The 22,147-nt window shown below is 40.4% G+C and overlaps 1 protein-coding gene across 2 annotated transcripts in view; it reads right to left on the reverse strand.

Annotated features, from left to right (window-relative positions):
- The window catches only part of CFAP97 (cilia and flagella associated protein 97), a 44,436-nt gene that overhangs the window by 11,192 nt on the left and 11,097 nt on the right, over nucleotides 1–22,147 (reverse strand). For both annotated transcript variants that reach the window (XM_030816388.1, XM_003271487.1), the window contains exons 2-3: nucleotides 19,443–20,503; nucleotides 3,481–3,746 (exon numbers count right to left, since the gene is read on the reverse strand). In XM_030816388.1, the coding sequence (XP_030672248.1) occupies nucleotides 3,481–3,746; nucleotides 19,443–20,487 (1,311 nt within the window). In that variant the 5' untranslated portion in view covers nucleotides 20,488–20,503. The remainder of the gene's footprint in view (nucleotides 1–3,480; nucleotides 3,747–19,442; nucleotides 20,504–22,147) is intronic.

The raw sequence follows: 22,147 nt of genomic DNA on the forward strand, positions 1-22,147 counted from the left end.
AGGAAGGATAATATCTACCTATTGAAACAAATAATGATGATCTTGAACCTCATCAGGAGGACAGATGAACAGTATGCTTTTAACTCTAGAGCACAGAAGTCAGTTTTATACAATCGTTGCCTTCCTTCTCTACCTTTTCTGCACAACACTACTTCTTTGTCTGGGATTATTTCCATCTAAATAGCCTCTGAATTGCTAACACACCGATCTAAGAGTGCTGGAACACAAATGCTTTAGTTATCATGTCTGTTAGCCAGCTGAATTGTTCTCTGTCACTGGAGAGAGAGCAAATGAAGGGATATAAATCATCAAAAATATAAAGGAATGAATTCTGTTTTGCAGTATATCTGACATGGAAATAACTACAAAAGTGTGTCTGTGTGTGCTGAACACATACATGTGTATTTTGAATATTAACAGTCTAGCAAACAGATTAAAAAGTCTATCAGCCTGGGTGCAGTGGCTCACACCTGTAATCCCAGCACTTTAGGAGGCTAAGGCAGAAGGATTGCCTGAGGTCAGGAGTTTGAGACGAGCCTGGGCAACAAAGTGAGATCCCATCTCTATAAAAAAAAAAAAAAAAGTATTGGCTCACACTCAAAGAGTGAATGTGGCTCTTTTTAAGGTTGAGTACGAGAAGGCTTGCAGTATGGTTAAGACCATACTTCTGGTCAGGAAGGTAGTATTTAAGACTGTCAAACAGGCTCCAATATAAATAATTATATTTATATTACAGGCATGAGTCACCAGGCCTGGACTAATAGGATTTTTTAAATAGAAAAATAATCAAAGTCAACGGGCGCAGTGGCTCATGCCTGTAATCCCAGCACTTTGGGAGGCAGAGGAGGGAGGATCATGTGGTCAGGAGATCGAGACCATCCTGGCTAACATGGTGAAACACCGTCTCTACTAAAAATACAAAAAATTAGCCGGGCATGGTAGCAGGCGCCTGCAGTCCCAGCTACTCAGGAGGCTGAGGCAGGAGAATCGCTTGAACCTGGGAGGCAGAGGTTGCAGTGAGCCGAGATCACGTCACTGCACTCCAGCCTGGTGATGAGCCAGACTCCGTCTCTTAAAAAAAAAAAAAAAAAAGTACACCCAGGTTCCTTAAAAAGCTAAACACAAAATTACCATATGACCCAGGAATTCTACCCTATGTGGCCCTAAGGAACTAAAAGCAGGGACATGAACAGATAGTTGCCAATATTCACTTCAGTATTATTCACTATAGCTTAGGGCTACACCTACAATGGAATAGTATTCAGCCATAAAAAGGAATTAGGTTCTGATACATGCTACAACATAGATGAAACGTGAAAACATTTTAAGTGAAATAAACCAGACACAAAAGGACAAATATTGTATGGTTCTACTCATATGAAATACTTAGAATGGCCAAATTCATAGAGACAGAAAGCAAACTAGACGCCCTTAGAGGATAAGGGGGTGGGGAAAGGAGAGTTGTTTAATAAGCACAGCATCTGTAAGAAGTGATGAAAACGTTTTAGAAATAGATGGTAGTGACAGTTGCACAACACTGTGCATATGCTTAATGCCACTGAATTAGACTTAAAAATTGTTAAAATGGCAAATTTTAAGTTATATATACATTACTACAACTTAATAATATGCCAAAAACCACTGAATGTGTACACGTTAAATGGGTAATGGTATGTGAATTATATCTCAATAAAGCTGGTTAAAAAAAAAGGTAACCCCAAAGCTAGGTAACCTGGATTTGCACCTGGGCTCTGACACCTGCTAGCTGTGTGAACCTGAATAAGTCCCTGTGCCCCACTCAGTGTCTCTTTTACTCTTCTATAACTACAGTAACTATAAGATTGCTATCAGGATTTAAGGCCTAACGCTTGTAAAATAGTATGCACAATGTAACTGCTTATTAAATGAGATTGGCCCAGAGCCAGGTGTGAGAGTGAAAACAAAGGAAGTAATCCCAAATGTTTGTGACATACAGGAATTTCAAATTTCTATGAGACATGAACGAATCTTGAATACTGCGAAGGTGATGTGTGGAAAGCTATCATCTATCTCAGCTCCCACCAACTTCATTTCACCTGGCTTAGCTATCTGTTCCTTGCCACATGCAGGGTAATCCTCTTGAAGGGTTCAAGACTACTATTTTTTAGAAATAGTAATCCTAGCATCCCAACTCTTAGGGTTAGTATGGTACTAAAGAAATGTAAAAGAGAGTTGTTACAAGTTTAGGTAAGTATATGCTTACACAGGAAAACACTGGTAATGACACATAAGGAGGGTTAATTTTGAAAATGGTCTTAATAATTTTAATAGCTTTCTAAATTATTTTAGCTCTGAGTTTACGTGTTCATTAAGGGTCTAATTCTAGTTTAAGAGACTATCCAGGTTTAAAATCTTGGCTCAGCAGCATACTTAGCAGCTCTGTGCTAAACATTTAACCTGTCTAACCCTCAGTTTTTCCATCATAAGATGTGGATAAAAATAGTTATCTACTTCAGAGAATTGTTGTCAGGATTCAATAAGTTAATATTTGGAAGATACCCAGAACAATGCCTAGTGTTTAGTAAAAGCTCAGTAAATATCAGCAATTATTATGAACTAAATTTTATGAAAAAAATATGCTATAATAGTTTTAAATGTGAAGATTTTCAACAGTTCCCATATTTATTTTCTTAGAATATCAAACGATATGATTTTAACAATCAATGTTTCATACATTTAAGTAGCAGACTAGCAATTTGGCCTATTTGAGATATACTGATCCTTTAAAATAAGTGATGTACAATTTATTTTAGCTTTCCAGGACACAATAAAGTAAAAGAGATTTCACTAGTGACTGCATACTTCACAGAAGAAACACTGTATCTGACCCTTGGATACCATTTCCTGTTCTACTGTAGTGATTTAACTGGTCTAGGCAAATAAATAATGGAGCTCTCAGTATTTTCCTTTAATGGTCTCCTTCTCTCTCTCTCTCTTTTTTTTTTCTTTTTTTGAGATGGAGTCTGGCTCTGTTGCCCAGGCTGGAGTCCAGTGGTAGAATCTCGGCTCCCTGTAACCTCCGCCTCCCGGGTTCAGATGCTCCTCCCACCTCAACCTCCCAAGAATCTGGGACCATGGGTGTGTGCCACCATGCCCAGTTAATTTCTACATTTTTGGCAGAGCTGGGGTTTTGCCAGATTGTGCAATCTGGTCTCAAACTCCTTGCCTCAAGCGAGCTGCCCACCTCGGCCTCCCAGAGTGCTAGCATTATAGGCGTGACCCACTGCATCTGGCCAGTGGTCTCTTAATATACAGTTTCCTGGATAAAAATACATATTGTATCCTCCAGACTTACAGCACATCATATGTTTCATACCACACATACCGTACCTGCTTTTATGTAATGAAGTTTGAATATTTGGCTGTATTTAGGTTTCCTATAAGCTGGACGTACAAATCAGTGCAAACACATTTTCTTTGATGACTATTTCAGTTACTTACCAAGTTTTCTCTCTCAATCCTTTGTTGTTCCTTCTGTCTGTTGACAGCACTGTGATATAACTTTGGGGGATGATCAGCCGATCTAGGAATTGTACTTTTGCTTCCTGGCTTTTCTGCCTGTCTTGACAGTTCTTTCAAAAGCCTCTGATTTTCCCGATCGATCTGTCTCACCTCTTCTCTTGTGAAAGAGTAGTTTTTCCCGGGTGCTACTGAAGGCTGATCAAAGTGTTGTTTTTGTGGTCCTTTTTTATCTAATTGCAGAAAAGCTACAGAAAAGAACAAAAAAAAGAGAAAATGGCCAAACAAAGAAAGTATGTGGTACATGCTTTTGTTTCTTTTTTTCTCTTTTGAGATGGAGTTTCACTCTTGTTACCCAGACTGGAGTGCAATGGCACAATCTCAGCTCACTGCAACCTCTGCCTCCTGGGTTCAAGCGATTCTCCTGCCTCAGCCTCCAGACTAGCTGAGATTACAGGCATCCACCACCATGCCTGGCTAATTTTTGTATTTTTAGTACGGACGGGGTTTCACCATGTTGCCCAGGCTGGTCTTGAACTCTTGACCTCAGGTGATCCACCCACCTCAGCCTCCCAAAGTGCTGGGATTGCAGGCATGAGCCACTGTGCCCGGCCCGGTGGTACATGCTTTAACCCTTAAAAATATGTATTAACTCAAGAAAAAGTATGTATAAAATAATACTAATGACATCTAGATTACAACTTTGTAGAAAAAAATTGGACGTAGCTTAGTATTTGATGCTCACCGGGTTCCTTGGGCATAAAAGCTACAAACGAAACAATGAAAGTATCTTTAAAAATGTATATAGTACTGGTTTTTAGGCAAGTATAATTTACAGACGATGCCTTTGTTATCTCAATTTTATCCTTCCCTACTGCAGTTTAATAGCTGGAAATGTTAGAAACCTCTGAGTTGAGGGCACTAATACAATACTTAATTTAGGTACAGCTTTTCTTAGTTGGAGGGCGTACTTCAAAAAAAATGTCCTCAGCAATGACTGAGGGAAACAATGGCAAAAAGTAACTCCAAATATTCCAAAACTCTCAACCAGAAAATATGCTGGATTTATAAATCTTAATATTGCCATTAAAACAAATACTTCTACTATAAAAGTCAAACATTTCATTCCTGATTAAACATAAAGGTGTTTTTAACTAGCAACAATATTTTGCATACTATAATTTTTATCAACATGCTTATTTCTTAAATTTCCATATTATAATTATCAATAAGCGCAATTATTACTAAACATTTATAGAAAACATCCAAAAGTATTAAACTTGCTGAATGTTTCAGGTTAAGTATGTACTAAAAAGGGACACGCTGAGGCCAGGTGTGGTGGCTCAGCCTGTAATCCCAGCACTTTGGAAGGCTGAGGCAGGTGGATTGCCTGGGGTCAGGAGTTCGAGATCAGCCTGGGCAACATGGTGAAACCCTATCTCTACTAAAATACAAAAAATTGGCCTGGCTTGGCAGTGCGCACCTGTAGTCTTAGCTACTCAGAAGGCTGAGGCAGGGGAATTGCTTAAACCCAGGAGGCAGAGGTTGCAGTGAGCCGCGATTGCGCCACTGCACTCCAGCCTGAGCGACAGAGTGAGACTCTGTCTCCAAAAAAGAAAAAAAGGAATACACGATATCAGATTAACAGACAGGCACATTTGATTTGTTTTTTTAACAATATTTTAACAAGCAACCATTATTTGTTTTTGTTTGACTATCCTCATGTTAATTTTTTAAACATGTTTAGCATTTTATGCTGGGACATTTTTAATCCCCTATTTAAAAGTAAGTATGGGCCAGGCACGGTGACTCACACCTGTAATCCCAGCACTCTGGAAGGCAGGGATGGGCGGATCACCTGAGGTCAGGAGTTCAAGACCAGCCCGGCCAACATTGCAAAACCCCGTCTCTACTAAAAATACAAAAATTAGCTGGGCATGGTGGCACACACCTGTAATTCCAGCTACTCAGGAGGCTGAGGCAGGAGAATCACTTGAACCCAGCAGGTGGAGGTTGCAGTGAGCTGAGATCGTGCCAGTACACTCCAGCCTGGGCGACAGAGCGAGACTCCATCTCAAAAATAAAACAAAATAAATAAATAAAAAATAAATAAAATAAGTATGGTATAGAAAAGTTACATCACTTGGGCAAGGTCACAAAAATTGTAACTCTACTTCCCTACATTTAAACCAAAGACTGCTAAAGGTTACAGAAAATTTTAAAAAATAATTAACAGTGGCTTCCTGGTAGGAAAATGAATAAATTAATGATTGGTAATTTGCTGAAAACTATGCCAAGTTAGTGACAAAACCTGAATGAGAACACATTTAGAGAAACAGATGTAGATGCATAAAACATGTTAAATTATCTTGCCTCCAAGAAATACGCACTTTGTAGAACAAGGCTTCTAGATTATCTATAAGCCCTTTAAAATTCAATTCTAAAGGAAATTAATAGTAAGCTATTTTCCCCTAATGGTTTTTGTCTTTTTTTTTTTTCTTTTTTTTTGAGACAGGGTCTTGCTCTGTCGCCCAGCCTGGAGTGCAGTGGCGTGATCTTGGTTCACTGCAACCTCTGCCTCCCCAGTTCAAGCGATTCTCCTGCCTCAGCCTTCTGAGTAGCTGGGATTACAGGCTCCCACCACCACACCCAGCTAATTTTTGTATTTTTAGTAGAGATGGGGGCTTCATCATGTTGGTCAGGTCTTGAACCCCTGACCTCAGGTGATCCACCCGCCTCGGCCTCCCAAAGTGCTGGGATTACAGACATGAGCCACTGCACCAGGCTGAAGGGTGGGTTTTGATCAAAGGGCAGCATGAAGCAAATTTTCTAGGATGATGGAAATGTTCTCTATTTTATATTAGTTACTATGCTCTGCTAACACATCACCACAAAACTTAGTTGTGTGAAGCAGCAACCTGCAAAGACTCAAAGACCAGGATCAAAGTGCTAACCATGGCACAGGAAATGAGGTGCTCCTGGAACGAACTTAGCACAGGTGGACCAGCTTTGGGACCTGGTGGCCAGCAGAGCTGCAAGGGCCTAGAGAAGGCTGTTGATGAAGTCTGAGAGGATGAAATGGCAAAATGTTTAGCAACACTGTGCTTGTGGTGTTAAAGGAAATGGAAAAACTAACAACTGCATTGGTAGATCTGGCCTAGCAGACCTCCAAGCAGAATGCTTAAAGTACCAGTGGTTTATTTTACCCACAATAAGAACTGACAAAGAGAGGTGAACTAAAAAAATAATAAAAAGAACTGGCCAGTTTTCAAGCAAAATTTAGAAAGAATATAAAAGAGCCAAGACTTACGGGGTTTAAAAGTAAAACTGCTCCTTATCCCTAGTCTTTCCCAGGAGATTCTCAAAGTACTCAAAGAGCCATGGCTGGGAAACCAACACCTGAGGAATCTCAGCTGCAGCTGGACCTGATTGATATCCTGGATCTCAAGTTAGGGGCATCTGTGGAAAGGGCGAATGCATTCTTGCATATGGGAAGAATGTTAATAAATCTGTGGCCAGAGTTGGACTGAAGAGATTTTAAGACATAAAATCTTTAAAGATTATTATAATTTACATTATTTGACACTCCTCCCATTAAGAAGTAGGGCTTTATGCCCTTTTGCGTTAAATCTGGGAGGGTTTATGACCATTTCAACCAATAGAGCATGAAAGACATGATGCTATGTGACTTCTGAGGCTAGGTCATAAAAGGCAATGAGGTTTCTGCCTTGTTTCCTGGAACACACGTGCTTAGAATCCTAAGCCACCATGTAAGAAGTCCAACCACTCTAACGCTGAGACGTGAGGAAGCCAGGCCACGTGGAGAACCCTACATGGGCCCTTGGGTTTTGGCCTTCAGGCTATACCAAGCCCAGGCACCCGATGTGAGTACACAGCACTGGGTTGACTGTAGTCCCGGCCACTGAGTCACCTCTACATTTGGGTCTCTTTGTTCCCTAAGTGTTGGGGTAATCTGTCATGCAGTAGTAACTGATTAGTTCATCACTTTTAAAAAAATCATTGTGTGACAAAATACCTGTGACCAAGAGCATCCCACAAGCAGATGCTAGTTTTTGTTGTTATTTGGTTTAAATTGATTATCAATGCTTCCATGGTGATGTGGCTTCCCAAATGTTATTTTCCAGTTCTGTTTTGCCTTTATCATACATTTCAAATCAATGAATTTTATCTTTTTGGTGTATTTGACCCATTTACTAATGTAAAACACCCTTCTCTATCTCTTCTAGTGATGTTCACATCTTGAGTTCTGTTTTGTATATTAATAGGATTGATAAGTTTTACTTTCTCCTTGTTAAAGGAGATATTGGCATATATTTTTCTAGCCCTTATTTTCATTCTTCCTATATTATTTTAAATATCTTTTTAGGCTGAATTTTGTTTACTTTTTTCCCAATTCTGTTGGCATATACTGAGCACTCACATTTAGCATAACAGAAACCCTGTCAGACGGGGCTAGTGTTTTATTTTTTTATTGTGGCAAAATACGCGGAACACAAAATTTACCATGTTAACCATTTTTAAGTATACAGTTCAGTGGTACTGAATACATTCATATTGTGTAACCATCACCACCACCCATTTCCAAAACTCCTTCCATTGTGTAAAACAAATTCTGTATCCATTAAACTCTGACTCCCCATTGCTCCCTTTCTTTCGCCTCTGGAAGCTTTGTCTGTATAATTTCGACTACTCCAAGCATCTCATATAATCATACAGCACTTATTTGTCTTTTTGAGACTGCCTCATTTCACTTAGCATAATGTCCTCAAGGTTCACCCACGTAGCATGATGTCAGAATTCCCTTCATTTTTAAAGCTAAGTAATACTTCTGGTTTTCTTTTTAATGTGCTCTGATAGCATCTTCTGATAAGTTAAAACCACCCAACCACCCACTTGCATTGTTTGTACTTTTTTTCTGTAATCTTTAACCGAAGTTTTGTTACTGTTTTTTCTCATTCTTTTCTATTTTGGGAGATGGACTAAGTTTAAAATTTTTTTCTCTAAGATTTTCTCCAAAAGTTTGTAGCATTATGAATAGTCTAATCACCTATTCTAGTTCCATTCTCCTAGACCTCAGGACCCCTTAACACCCCCCCCAAAGACTGAGGACCCCAAAGAATGTGTATGTGGGTTACCTCTACCAATAGTTACCATGCTAGAAATTAAGTGCTTTAAAGATATTAATCCTCTAAAAATAATAAACCAATTATATGTGAACATAACATTTTTATTTTAAAAAGTCAGGGAGTGGCAGAGTTTGTTTTACAAGTCGTTTAATGCCTGGCTTAAAACCTTGTCTCTGCAGACTTTTGTCTGCAGACAAAATACTCTAAAAATACAAAAATTAGCCAGGCATGGTGGCACACGCCTGTAATCCCAGCTACTGGGGAGGCTGAGGCATGAGAATCGCTTGAACCCGGGAGGCGGAGGTTGCACTACTGCACTCCAGCCTGGGCAAAAGAGCGAGACTCCATCTCAAAAAAATAAAAATAAAAATTAATTAATTAAATAAAAAGCAAATCAAGGCATAATCATACTTTTTTTTTTTTTTTTTTTTTTTGAGACGGAGTTTTGCTCTTGTTGCCCAGGCTGGAATGCAATGGCGCGATCTTGGCTCACTGCAACCTCCGCTTCCCAGGTTCAAGCAATTCTCCTGCCTCAGCCTCCCAAGTAGCTGGGATTACAGGAATGTGCCACCACGCCCGGCTAATTTTGTATTTTTAGTAGAGACGGGGTTTCTCCATGTTGGTCAGGCTGGTCTCGAACTCCCGACCTCAGGTGATCCGCCCGCCTTGGCCTCCCAAAGTGCTGGGATTACAGGCATGACTCACCGCGCCCGGCTGGCATAGTCTTAGTGAAAACAGTTTTGTCCTCAAAGATCCTAAAATCATCAAGCTTGCTCTTTTAAGAGTTTGAAGTATTACATTCTTCAGCTATGAGTCTGGTGCCTCTCTGTTGGTTTTTGCTTTTCTTAAATGTTTGGCAATACTTGGTAGTGTGTTGAGGGTATTGAGATTTCCTGCAGTTTGCCAGGAAGAAAGGATACAATGTGCTGCCAGGCAGGACATGCTGGTAGCTAATCTCAGTATGGGCATCTCCTTTCTTATGGAACGTAACAGGGTCTGTCTCTTCCCTTGAACAAGGCACTTTACTTCAATCTCTCACACGCTGGTATCATTTTAGCAAAAAATTTAACCAGTTTCTTTGCTCATCAATGCTTTTTTAATCCCATTTCTTATATTTATTTTTCTTCTCAAAATACATCCTGTAGTGATTATTTCATAGTCTATATAGTAGATTTTGAGGCCATGTATTTCTAAAATGTTTTAAATTTTTGCTGTTTCTGATTCTTTTTAAAGTGACCTAATTTTACCTATACAAAATATGAAACATATCTTTAAATCTAGTGTGGTCAACGTCTTCAATGCTCTCCAAATAGGTGAGATTCATACCATAACTTGAGGTCTAAACTTCTGTTTACTACTCCAATTTTTTTTTTTTTTTTTTTTTTTTTTTTGAGACGGAGTCTCGCTCTGTCACCCAGGCTGGAGTACAGTGGCGCAATCTCGGCTCACTGCAAGCTCTGCCTCCCGGGTTCACGTCATTCTCCTGCCTCAGCCTCTCCAAGTAGCTGGGACTACAGGCGCCCGCCACCACGCCCGGCTAATTTTTTTGTATTTTTTTAAGTAGAGACGGGGTTTCACCGTGGTCTCGATCTCCTGACGTCGTGATCCGCCCGCCTCGGCCTCCCAAAGTGCTGGGATTACAAGTGTGAGCCACCGCGCCCGGCCTTACTACTCCATTTTTTTAATGCCCTCTCTGCCTATTCAGGGATTTATAGCTCAAGATCAAGCATCTAATTCCAACCATTTTTCGACATTTACATAGCAAAGGCAGCTTTGCATGGAGGTGGAAAATTCCCCAAGTCAGCCACCCTTGAGCTAAAAGAGGTTGAATATTCAGAAATTCGACTCATCCTTCAAGATCCACTTCAAAGTCCTGTATCTAATACTGCCAGTCTGCAATGATCTTCCCTTCTTCCACCATTTCTCACAGAACCCGAAGAACTCTGAAGTTAGAATGGACCCTAGCAACCTACATCAACAATCTCCTCCTACAAATAGAGTGCCTGAAGCTCAGAACAGTTGCTGGCTTGTTTGTGATCATGTCGCTAACACCCAGAAGCCTAAATTTTATTCCACTTTCAAAACTGTCTTTACCTTGGTTCAACACTGTTTCGTCATTCCATGCCCTATACTGGTAGATTCAATTTTACATTCTTTTATTAATCTTTGTTTCATAGGCTTAATATTTTATAGTTCAAATTTCTATTTCTAAACAACAAAAGGGCTGGGCGTGGTGGCTCATGCCTGTAATCCGAACACTTTGGGAGGCTGAGACGGGCGGATCACCTGAGGTCAGGAGTTCACGACCAGCCTGGCCAACAAGGCGAAACCCTATCTCTACTAAAAATACAAAAATTAGCTGGGCATGGTGGTGCCCGCCTGTAATCCCAGCTCCTCGGGAGGCTGAGGCAGGAGAATCACTTGAACCTGGGAGGTGGAGGCTGCAGTGAGCCGAGATTGCGCCACTGCACTCCAGCCTGGGTGACAGAGCGAGACTCCGTCTCAAAAAAAAAAAAAGTTCTTTTAAACCAATAAATGTTGATGTGGTTGGCTATACAGGTATCCCTCATTATCTGAACTCTCACCTAATATGGCTGTTAACTTGCAAAATTTTTTACTCAGTATTCACTACCTTAAGCAGTAAACTGGTTTACCGAACCTCTGTACTGAAGTCTGTGAAAATGTTTAAACTGAAAGGATGCAGACAGTATGCTGCATGCCTGCCTCAGCCATGCTCTGATGGGCTCACCTGTCGTCTTCATCATCATCCTCCCCACACTAAGTGGATTTATGTTCCAGGAAGTGGAAAAGGCAGTGAAGAAATTAGGTAAGCCGAAGCAGCCTAGAAAAGCTTATTTAGAAGTTAGAAGTGATAAAGTGTATTGAGAGATGAATGCAGAAAAGGCACAAGCCTGGCTCTGCATTCATATCCACCTACCATGACCACAGTTGCAGTTATATGGTGGAAAATAAAGAAAACATAGGAAAATAATTTTGGATCTGAAATGCTTCACTGTGTAAATCGAGCATGAATGATAATTTTGAAAAATGATTGCAATACCTTATATAATAGACTGTCATAATTAGTGTTTAAAATGCTTTATTATTATGAAGAATCCTTGGTGGATTGTTATATTATGGACTCCAATAACAGATGTACCAACTGGCAAAATGCCATGTTTGTTCCTGTGCCTTAAAAAGCCCTGAGCGCCACCTACTGGCAAATCTCTATCAGGGGTTCCTTACTATGCAGTACTATGAATAAAGCTTCCCTTCTACATTTTAGCTCAGCATCTGTGTTAAATGTTTTTCAACAGTATTTCAATTTAATTATAATTGGGGAACTGTTCAGGAGTTTGGGGTAGGATTATTTTTCTTATTTAAGAGTTAAAAATATATAGGTTCTCTATATCCAATTAAGTTTCAGAAATGGGTTAGATAGGAAGAGTGAAGAATGCTTTATTTTCAATGGAACCAAATAGTTTACTCAGTATCTTGATATTCAGACCATGGTCCCTAGATCTGCAGGACGGGTATCACCAGTAGGGGCTGGTTAGAAATGCCAATTTAGCTCTTACCTTAGTTTTACTGAACCCGAATCTGCATTTTAACAGTATCCCTGGGTTAACTGTATGCATACTGAAGTTTGAGAAGCTCTGTTGGACAAAGTTGGCTGCCCAATTACTGTACATCTGTTTTCCTCCTACTTCACAGATCCCTGACTTCCAGGGTGAGCCTGCTTGGCCCAGGATAATCCCATTTCCCCTACCAACGACTGGTTCGGGAATGGGAGTGTAACCAGTTTTGGTCAAGGAGACCTAAGTGGAAGTTGACTGGGCCAAATTTCTTTAAGAAGTTTCCTCCATTCCAAGAGTCAGAGAAGAGACACTGTCTCTTCCTCTGGACACTGTTGTGTCTGAAGGTAAACACTGAAAATGGCTGCAGACATCTCCTAGCAGCCTAAGAATGAAGCCAACACGAGGGCTGGAGGAACACAGTGCTAGAAAGTAGGTCCCTGATGACGTTTTGAGCCACTCAATCAACCCTGAAGTCTATTGTATCTTTGGGCGACCTGTTATATGAGAAACATTGTTTCATTCGGAATTCCTTTCTTGTATTCAAAATCCTGGATAATCATTGATGACCCTTAACAAAAAGCCCAGAAATCAGACTATTTTCTATTAGATGGTTTTTAAAAACTTGACAATTCTACGAATCAAGTGTTTTCTTCCTGTAAGAAGCTTTTTATCGGCTGAAACAATACGTTCCTTTTGTATGCTCTTTTTTTTTTTTTTTTTTTTTTTTGAGACGGAGTCTCACTCTGTCGCCCAGGCTGGAGTGCAGTGGCGCAATCTTGGCTCACTGCAAGCTCCGCCTCCCGGGTTCATGCCATTCTCCTGCCTCAGCCTCTCTGAGTAGCTGGGACTACAGGCGCCCGCCACCATGCCCGGCTAATTTTTTTGCATTTTTAGTAGAGACGGGATTTCACTGTATTAGCCAGGATGGTCTCGATCTCCTGACCTCGTGATCCGCCCGCCCCGGCCTCCCAAAGTGCTGGGATTACAGGCGTGAGCCACCGCACCCGGCCGTATACTCGTTTTTTAATCCTCTTTCCTAGGATACAGTGGGGTTTATAATTTGTGGGATCAAATAGTACTTATAAAATTTAAAAAAATGGAAGTATCCCCTTAAAAATAAAAATTACGATTTAGTCAAACAAGCCCATATTTAAAAAATAAAGCCCACTAGACATATTAAACATTTTAATTTATCTTCTAGAACATTTCTCTTTTCAATCCATTTTTAACCTAGTTTTATAAGAACAATTTTTTTTTTTTTTTTTTTTGAGACGGAGTCTCGCTCTGTTGCCCAGGCTGGAGTGCAGTGGCGCGATCTCGGCTCACTGCAAGCTCCGCCTCCCGAGTCCACGCCATTCTCCTGCCTCAGCCTCTCCGAGTAGCTGGGACTACAGGCGCCCGCCACCACGCCCGGCTAATTTTTTTTTTTGTATTTTTAGTAGAGACGGGGTTTCACCGTGGTCTCGATCTCCTGACCTCGTGATCCGCCCGCCTTGGCCTCCCAAAGTGCTGGGATTACAAGCGTGAGCCACCGGGCCCGGCCAGAACAATATTTTTTAATGCCAAACAATAGGCTGCTACTTTTTAATACATTTCCCATTTGCCCCAAGAAATGAGTGCTGGCAGTGAGCTGCGCTTTTTTTTTTCTGAACAGGAAATGGGTTCAACACATATAAATCACAGTAAGAATTATGAAGGAAGAGCAATGCAGCAATAGAAATTTGATGCACAAGAAAAAAGCCAAATATATCAAGATATATATTATTACACAATATTACTGAGCAATCTGCATTACCTCATGACATTTTATGATTTAATTTCAACCACCATCCAATTTTTGCATTACAAATATAATTTTAAAGAACAATTCTGTCACTTCAAGGAAAACAGTTGACAGTATTTATTACCAATAATAAAATTTGAGCTTTTAGCAAAAAATAGTATTTTAGGTAAACTTGTATCTGCCACCATGAGTTTGACAGCTTCTCAAGAGCTTTCTGATGAGGCTGGTAGTGATATTAACAACTATGATTTCTATATAATGTATTAGGAAATTTGCCAACCTTTTTTTTTTTTTTGAGACATGGTCTTGTTCTGTCTCCTAGGTTGGAATGGAGTGGCGTGATCTCAGTTCACTGCAACCTCTAACTCCCTAGCTCAAGTGATCTTCCTACCTCAACCTCCCCTAGTAGCTGGTACTACAATAGCACACACCACCATGCCTAGGTAATTTTTCTATTTTTTGTAGAGACAGGGTTTCACTGTATTGCCAAGGCTGGTCTCAAACTCCTGGGCTCAAGTGATCTGCCTACCTCTGCCTCCCAAAGTGCTGGGATGACAGGCGTAGCCACTGTGCCTGGCCTGCCAACATTTGTAAGCTCAGTGAAACAATATTTTCCAAATACCCAATATGTCACATTCCAAAACCAGGCACAGGTAAAATATACATTAAAAAATCAATCAGGCCGGGCGCAGTGGCTCACGCTTGTAATCCCAGCACTTTGGGAGGCCGAGGCGGGCAGATCACGAGGTCAGGAGATCGAGACCATGGTGAAACCCTGTCTCTACTAAAAAAAAAATACAAAAAATTAGCCGGGCGTGGTGGCGGGAGCCTGTAGTCCCAGCTACTCGGAGAGGCTGAGGCAGGAGAATGGCGTGAACCCGGGAGGCGGAGCTTGCAGTGAGCCAAGATTGCGCCACTGCACTCCAGCCTGGGCGACAGAGCGAGACTCCATCTCAAAAAAAAAAAAAAAAAAATCAATCAAGAAAGATCAATATGTTTTAATGTAACAGACTTTGAAATTCACGATTAAAAGTTAATTGAGATTGATTTCAGATTTCACATTGCAACTAACATCTAAGAAACTATTACTTGTGGGCCAGGCGAGGTGGTGCACGCCTGTAATCCCAGCACTTTGAGAGGCCGAGGCAGGCAGATCACCTGAGGTCAGGAGTTCCAGAACAGCCTGACCAACATGGTGAAACCCCGTCTCTACTAAAAATACAAAAATTAGCCGGGCGTGGTCCAGGGCGCTTGTAGTCCCAGTTACTCAGGAGGCTGAGGCGGGAGAATTACTTGAACCCAGGAGGCAGAGGTTGCAGTGAGCCGAGCTAGTGCCACAGCACTGCAGCCTGGGCGACAGAGTGAGACTCTGTCTCAAAAAAAAAAAAAAAACAACAACAACAACAAAAAAGAAAATACGACTTGTGGTATTAAAAAAAATCCACAATTAACTGAAAAGGTTATTAAAATACTCCTTCATTTTTGAACATTTTGTATATGCCAGATTTTCTGTACATCCTGTAGCCGATGATATATAGATTATAACAGATATATATTATAAGCAAAAGCTGATTTGAGAATCCAGCTATGTTCTATTAAACCAGACACTAGTGATTAGCAAAAATCACTAATTTTTTTGGATATACACCTTTTTCATGACATATGTTACTTATATTTTATGGCAACTATATAACGAGTTTATTACTACTATTAAACAAATCAGTATTTTTAAAATGTTTAATTTCTAACATGGTAAATATTTACAGATATAAGCTATAACCTACACAAACAAAAGCTCTTCAGAATCTTCAATAACTTTAATGAATGTAAAAGGGTCCTAAGACCGAAATGCTTAAAAATTGTTGTGTTACAGCACTTGAGGTTGGTGCTGGAAATCCAGAAGAGCAGGAGACAGCTGCAGCCTGCTGTCTATCAACCCAATGAGTCATCCACCTAGCGAATCGTATACTCTAGCTTAACTAATGAACACACAGACTGGAAAGTGGCCATAAGAATTAGAAGAAAAAAGTGAAAATTGTTACCCCAGATGGCTTGATTAAAAATTAGAGATTTTACCCAGGGGAGAATATTAATCAAATGTCTTAAAGATTATAATGCAGAAGGATGCACAGACTTATTCTCTATGTATTTCATATGGCAAATTTAACAGGAATGGGCAACTGTTATAAAATCAAATTTCCATGAAACATATGAAATACGTTTCCTAACCAGCAGAGCTGTGCGACAGAAGCAGCTTCCTCACAGTCCCCTCAGTCTACAAATACTGTCTATTATGTGCTTATATTTGGGAATTCCAACAAGAAATAAGATCCTGCTTTCATTCACTGCAATGGGACACACGAGCAAACAAACTAATTTCAGGGTCTAGTAGTATCCCGATGGAGAGAAACAGGCTTTTGTGACACAGAGAGGTGTGGGGAGTGTAAAGCTCCCAAAGATAGATGTCTAGAAAAAGGCTCTCTGAGGCAGTGATGTATAAACTGACAGACTTGAGAAACAGGTAGAAGCAGAGCCCTCTGCAAAGAAAAAGGGCCACGGCAATGCAAGTGCCTCACCAATGGGAAAAAACCCGGAGTGTCCTTACAACAGGAGCGGCAACAACAACAAAGTGTGACTGGAGCTCGGTAATTCCACATCAGGTCGAAAAGGCTAGCAACATCCATACAACGTAGAGCAATGGTTCTCATCAATCTTAATAGCATACTAGACCAACTGCATCAGAATCCCTGTGGGCAGAGCCTAGGCATCATCAGTATTTGTTTTAAGAGTTCTCGGCCGGGCGTGGTGGCTCACGCCTGTAATCCCAGCACTTTGAGAGGCCGAGGCGGGTGGATCACGAGGTCAGGAGATCGAGATCATCCTGGCTAACACGGTGAAACCCCGTCTCTACTAAAAATACAAAAAATTAGCCGGGCATGGTGGCGGGTGCCTGTAGTCCCAGCTACTTGGGAGGCTGAGGTAGGAGAATGGCGTGAACCCGGGAGGCAGAGCTTGCAGTGAGCCGAGATTGCGCCACTGCACTCCAGCCTGGGTGACAGAGCGAGACTCCGTCTCAAAAAAAAAAGAGTTCTCTAGGTGATATTAATGCACTGCCTGGGATGAGAATTACTGATCTGGAGTCTGTTAGGCAATAATAAGGAATTCAGATATTATTACTATTACCATTTTTTTGAGACGGAGTCTCGCTCTGTCACCAGGATGGAGTGCAGTGGCGCGATCTCGGCTCACTGCAACCTCTGCCTCCCGGGTTCAAGCAATTCTCCTGCCTCAGCCTCCTCAGTAGCTGGGACTATAGGCGCCCGCCACCACGCCCGGCTAATTTTTGTATTTTTAGTAGAGACAGGGTTTCACCATGTTGGCCAGGATGGTTTCGATCTCTTGACCTCGTGATCCGCCTGCCTCAGCCTCCCGAAGTGCTGGGATTACAGGTGTGAGCACTGTGCTTGGCTGATATTATTATTATTTTAATAATAATATCCAGGGTTTCACTATGTTGCCTAGGTGGGACTCAAGGGACCCTCTAGCCTCAGCCTTCTCATTGCCAGCCTCTTCAAAATCAAAAAAATTGTACGATGGGATTATAGGCATGTGCCACCACACTTGGCTTCATATATATATACACACATATATACACTTTTATTTTGAGATGGGAGTCTCGCTCTGTCATCCAGGCTGGAGTGCACTGGCGCAATCTCAGCTCACTGCAACCTCCGCCTCCCAGGCTCAAGCAATTCTCATGCCTCAGCCTCCCAAGTACCTGAGAATACAGGCGTGTGCCACCACACTCGGCTAATTTTTTGTATTATTTGTAGAGATGGGGTTTTGCCATGTTGGCCATGCTGCTCTCAAACTCCTGACCTCAAGCGATCTGCCCACCTCGGCCTCCAAAGGTGCTTGGATTACAGGTGTGAGCCACTGCTCCTGGCCAGGTATTACTTTAATATAAGTCACTGAAGAGTGGAAACTAATAGGATTGATTTACTTTTTTTTTACTTTGTAAAAGATCACTTTAGTTCTTCTGGGAAGAATTGAGGGCATGAATAGAAAACTCTTTAATGCTGAAAGTTCTAAGAAGCTGAATGAGCATTTATTAGGAAAGATTTATGGGGTGGAGGCTTAGCCACTAAGAGTGTGATTTTTTCAGAGACTCTAAACAATCAATAGGTACAATCAGAGAAAGGGAGAAAAATCAGTAGGTACAATCAGAGAAAGGGGGAAAAAATACCTACAAAAGGGCCAGATCCAGTGGCGCGCACCCGTAATCCCAGCCCTTTGGGAGGCAGAGGTAGGAGGTTTGCTTGAGGCCAGGAGTTCGAGGCAGCCCGTGCAACATAGTGAAACCTCATCTCTATAAAAATAAAAAATATTAGCCAGGTGTGGTGGGGCATGACTGTGGTCCTAGGTATTCAGGAGGCTGAGGCAGGAGGATTACTTAAGTCCAGGAGGTCAAGGCTGCAGTGAGCTGTGGTCATGCCACTTCACTCCAGCCTGGATGACAGAGAAAGACCTTGTCTCAAAAACTAAAAACCAAACCTACAACAGCGGCAACATCAAGTGTGAACTGCTTCTAAATACACTGTCAATTTGACCATGTTCTACTAACAAGGTATTTATGCCCTTACATTGCTACCATATGCAATTTATCTAGCTAAAGACTTTAACATTTCAAACAAAGGAAGACAGAGAATTCTATTTACAATTTAAAAACTTTATCATCAACTGACCTAAAACCTACCCAGTATTATTAGTTCTATTAACTAATCCAAAGATAAACTTTGAAGTTGCTTTTATTTGAACCGGAAAATTGTTACTTTCAAACTAAATATAAATAATAATAAATTGATAAGAAACAAAGCAAAAAGGCTATTCTAATTCAAAAATATCTTATATCTTAAAGCAACAATGTTTTTCATCAATTTGGTGATTATTTTTAAGTAATGCTCTTTAGCCTTTAACTTAAAAGTCTGAAGAGTCCTCTTTAGTTTACTCTGAGTTCTCTCATTTGCCAGCATTCTTGCCACCATCCCTGATATGAGGGTGTTAACCTGAGCGCTGCTGCCTTTCTTAAGGAAGAAAGTGAAATATGCCCGTGTCTCTATCAAAAGTGGAAAAACATCTGGCTCCCCTTCTCTCATTTATCTTATCCATCTGTTTCCTCTAGGCATTCTGAGTTTGTAAGGCACTAAAATAAAATTTGTATTATACAAATACAAATTACTACACAAAATAATACAAATGATATTCTAGATATTTTTATGGCAAAATAGGGTATTTGGTGAAGTTACTAATAATATCAACCATTCTCAACAATAAAAAATATCTACTAGAACAATCAATGCAAATTCATAGCATTTAATATTTATGCTCAATATATAATATTTAAATACACATATTTTAAGAAGAAAAGAAAATTACCTTTCAAGAGATGATTCAGATCCATTGTGTCATGTAAGACTTTCTGTTCATGTCTGTGGTCTAAACTGGAGTCTAACACTGAAGACACCTTTGAGGAGGGATCAGGCTCCTGTTTTTCTTTCCCTTTTTTGGCTGCTTTCAAATATTTTGAATCATTTTTCAAATCCTCAACATCTTCATATATTTCTTGGCTCACATTTTCTTGCTTTTTAACTTTCACTTTTTGATCATTTGCTATGCCCAGTTCAAAAGACTGAAGAGGGCTAATGTCTGGAGTTGATAAGGGACTTACGTCGGTCACAGTATCTTCAGACTCCTCAGGGTAGTGGCCACATTTTGGTGTAGTACTTGAAGGCTGGGTTTCTGTCGATTTTATTCCTGATTTATACTTCTGTTTTGGTGACAGGAGGGTTATACCAGATACATGTTTCTTGGATGATGGAGACGAATCAGGTAGATGGCTATCAGACCCTGCATCTAAACGATCTGTACCTGAACCTGAAGGTGAGGAAGATAAAGAGGAGGAGGAAGAGGAGCTAACTTTGCAATACTTTTTCCTTATGCTTTTTTTAACGTTAGTAGATGGTTTAGCGGACTTGGACTTTGCCTGGTATTTCTTCCCATCATCACTGCTTTCCTCTCCATCTGTGTAGTAATCATCTTCACCTTCTTTTACAATTTTGGGAATTCTATTTGGAATGGACACATGTATTTTAAGTCCTGTTGTAACATCGTACAATTTTTTTGATTTTGAAGAGGCTGGCAATGAGAAAGAACTTACAGTTTGTGTAACATCATTCTCTACAGGGTGTTCTGGGGGAAACTTCATGTTTCTTTCATTTCCCTTCTCAGTAAGGTAATTTTCTGTTGTTTGCAATCCAGTGTTCGAGTTTACATTTTTTGTATCTTTATCTATTCTTTCCTTTGGGTCCTCATTTTGCTTGTCAAAAACTGAGTTAGTTTCACATTTCTTTCCTTCTTCAAAGTCACTGTCAAAGAAAGAATGGTCCACTTCACCTTCTAATATATCTGCAAACTGATCCATGATGGCAAAAATACATCTGAAAAAAAATGTAAACATCAGACTAAAGAGTGATTTCCAAATACTTTCCATTTGTATACAATAATTAAATAATTTTCCCAAAATGACAAGTGTGTTTAATATATAAAAAGAAACATTATAAAAACAACAACAAAAAAAAGTAACTCAGTGAAGTGATGATGGGGTTCTATGAGTAACAAGTTCTACCAATTATCTGAAAAATAAAAAAGTCCCATAGTTAAGTTCACAAGAAAATAACAGATCATCAAGGCAGGGATGTCACAAACATGTTTACCTAAGTGAACCTTAAGGATAATCTGCCTTCTATAAATTAAGTACAAGAAAACAAAGAAAAAGGCCGGGCGCGGTGGCTCATGCCTGTAATCCCAGCACTTTGGGAGGCCGAGGCGGGCAGACCATGAGGTCAAGAGATCGAGACCATCCTGGCCAACATGATGAAACCCCATCTCTACTAAAAATACAAAAATTAGCTGGGCGTGATGGCGCGTGCCTGTAGTCCCAGCTACTCGGGAAGCTGAAGCAGGAGAACTGCTTGAACCCAGGAGGTGCAGGTTGCAGTGAGCCGCCATCACACCACTGCAGTCCAGCTTGGCGACAGAACGAGACTCCATCTCAACAACAAACAAAAACAAAAACCCCAAAGATATACAAATTAAGTACAATTAGAGTTTAAAACAAGAAAGGATAGAATTAAAAAAAAAACTCATAGTCACCTCCCTTGAGAATAAAAGTCAAAAAAAATAAAAGAAAGGAAAAGAAGAAACATCTCATAGGACCAGCTAAACCAGTCCAAACACACGATTCTAGTGCAAGTCGTGCAGTAAGGATTGACTGACATATTTCAGGACTTGCTGTCTTTGTCCCCTTTCTGCTCCTTTACTGCAGTTAGGAAGGAAGAAGGAGAGACAAGGAGATGATTCCTGTTAAGGTTCCCCATCCCTTCTTGAAGAGGAACAAAATTTCTAAGTCACACATACAGGCTGCACAGGTATGTCGCACTTCTGAATGTGTAATCACAAACTGCCAAAACCACATATAGAAAATGAAAGGGGAAGAGTATATATGTCTCACTGTGTTAAAGGGGGTCTGATATATGAGAAATTCACAGCAGACAGCCAATGGCTGTCTAAAATGGAAAAATCAAGGCATATTATTCAGACACATGAAGTATTACAAAAAATGGATTAAAATGTTCAAAGTAGTTGCCTTTATCGGGGGCAGGGACCACTGATTTTTGTGTGTTTTTTTCCCTAGAGACCACTGTTTTTGTTATAGACCTTAAATTACTAGTTGACCTGTAAATTTATGTATTACTGTGATAAAAAATTGATTTAAAATATTTTAATACTCTATACAGTTAAATTAGAAACATCGCTATCAAGTAATAGTCTTTAAAAAATGTTTTTTATCTGTTATTACAGTGGTCAAAGCAGCTGTGTCACATTATCTACTACTGATAACCTTAAGATCAGAATTGACCTTCTTTTTTTTTTTTTTTTTTTTTTTTGAGACGGAGTCTCGCTCTGTCGCCCAGGCTGGAGTGCTGCGGTGCAATCTCGGCTCACTGCAAGCTCCGCCTCCTGGGTTCACGCCATTCTCCTGCCTCAGCCTCCCGAGTAGCTGGGACTACAGGCGCCCGCCA

This window comes from Nomascus leucogenys, chromosome 7b, assembly GCF_006542625.1.
Source record: "Nomascus leucogenys isolate Asia chromosome 7b, Asia_NLE_v1, whole genome shotgun sequence".
NCBI lineage: Eukaryota > Metazoa > Chordata > Mammalia > Primates > Hylobatidae > Nomascus > Nomascus leucogenys.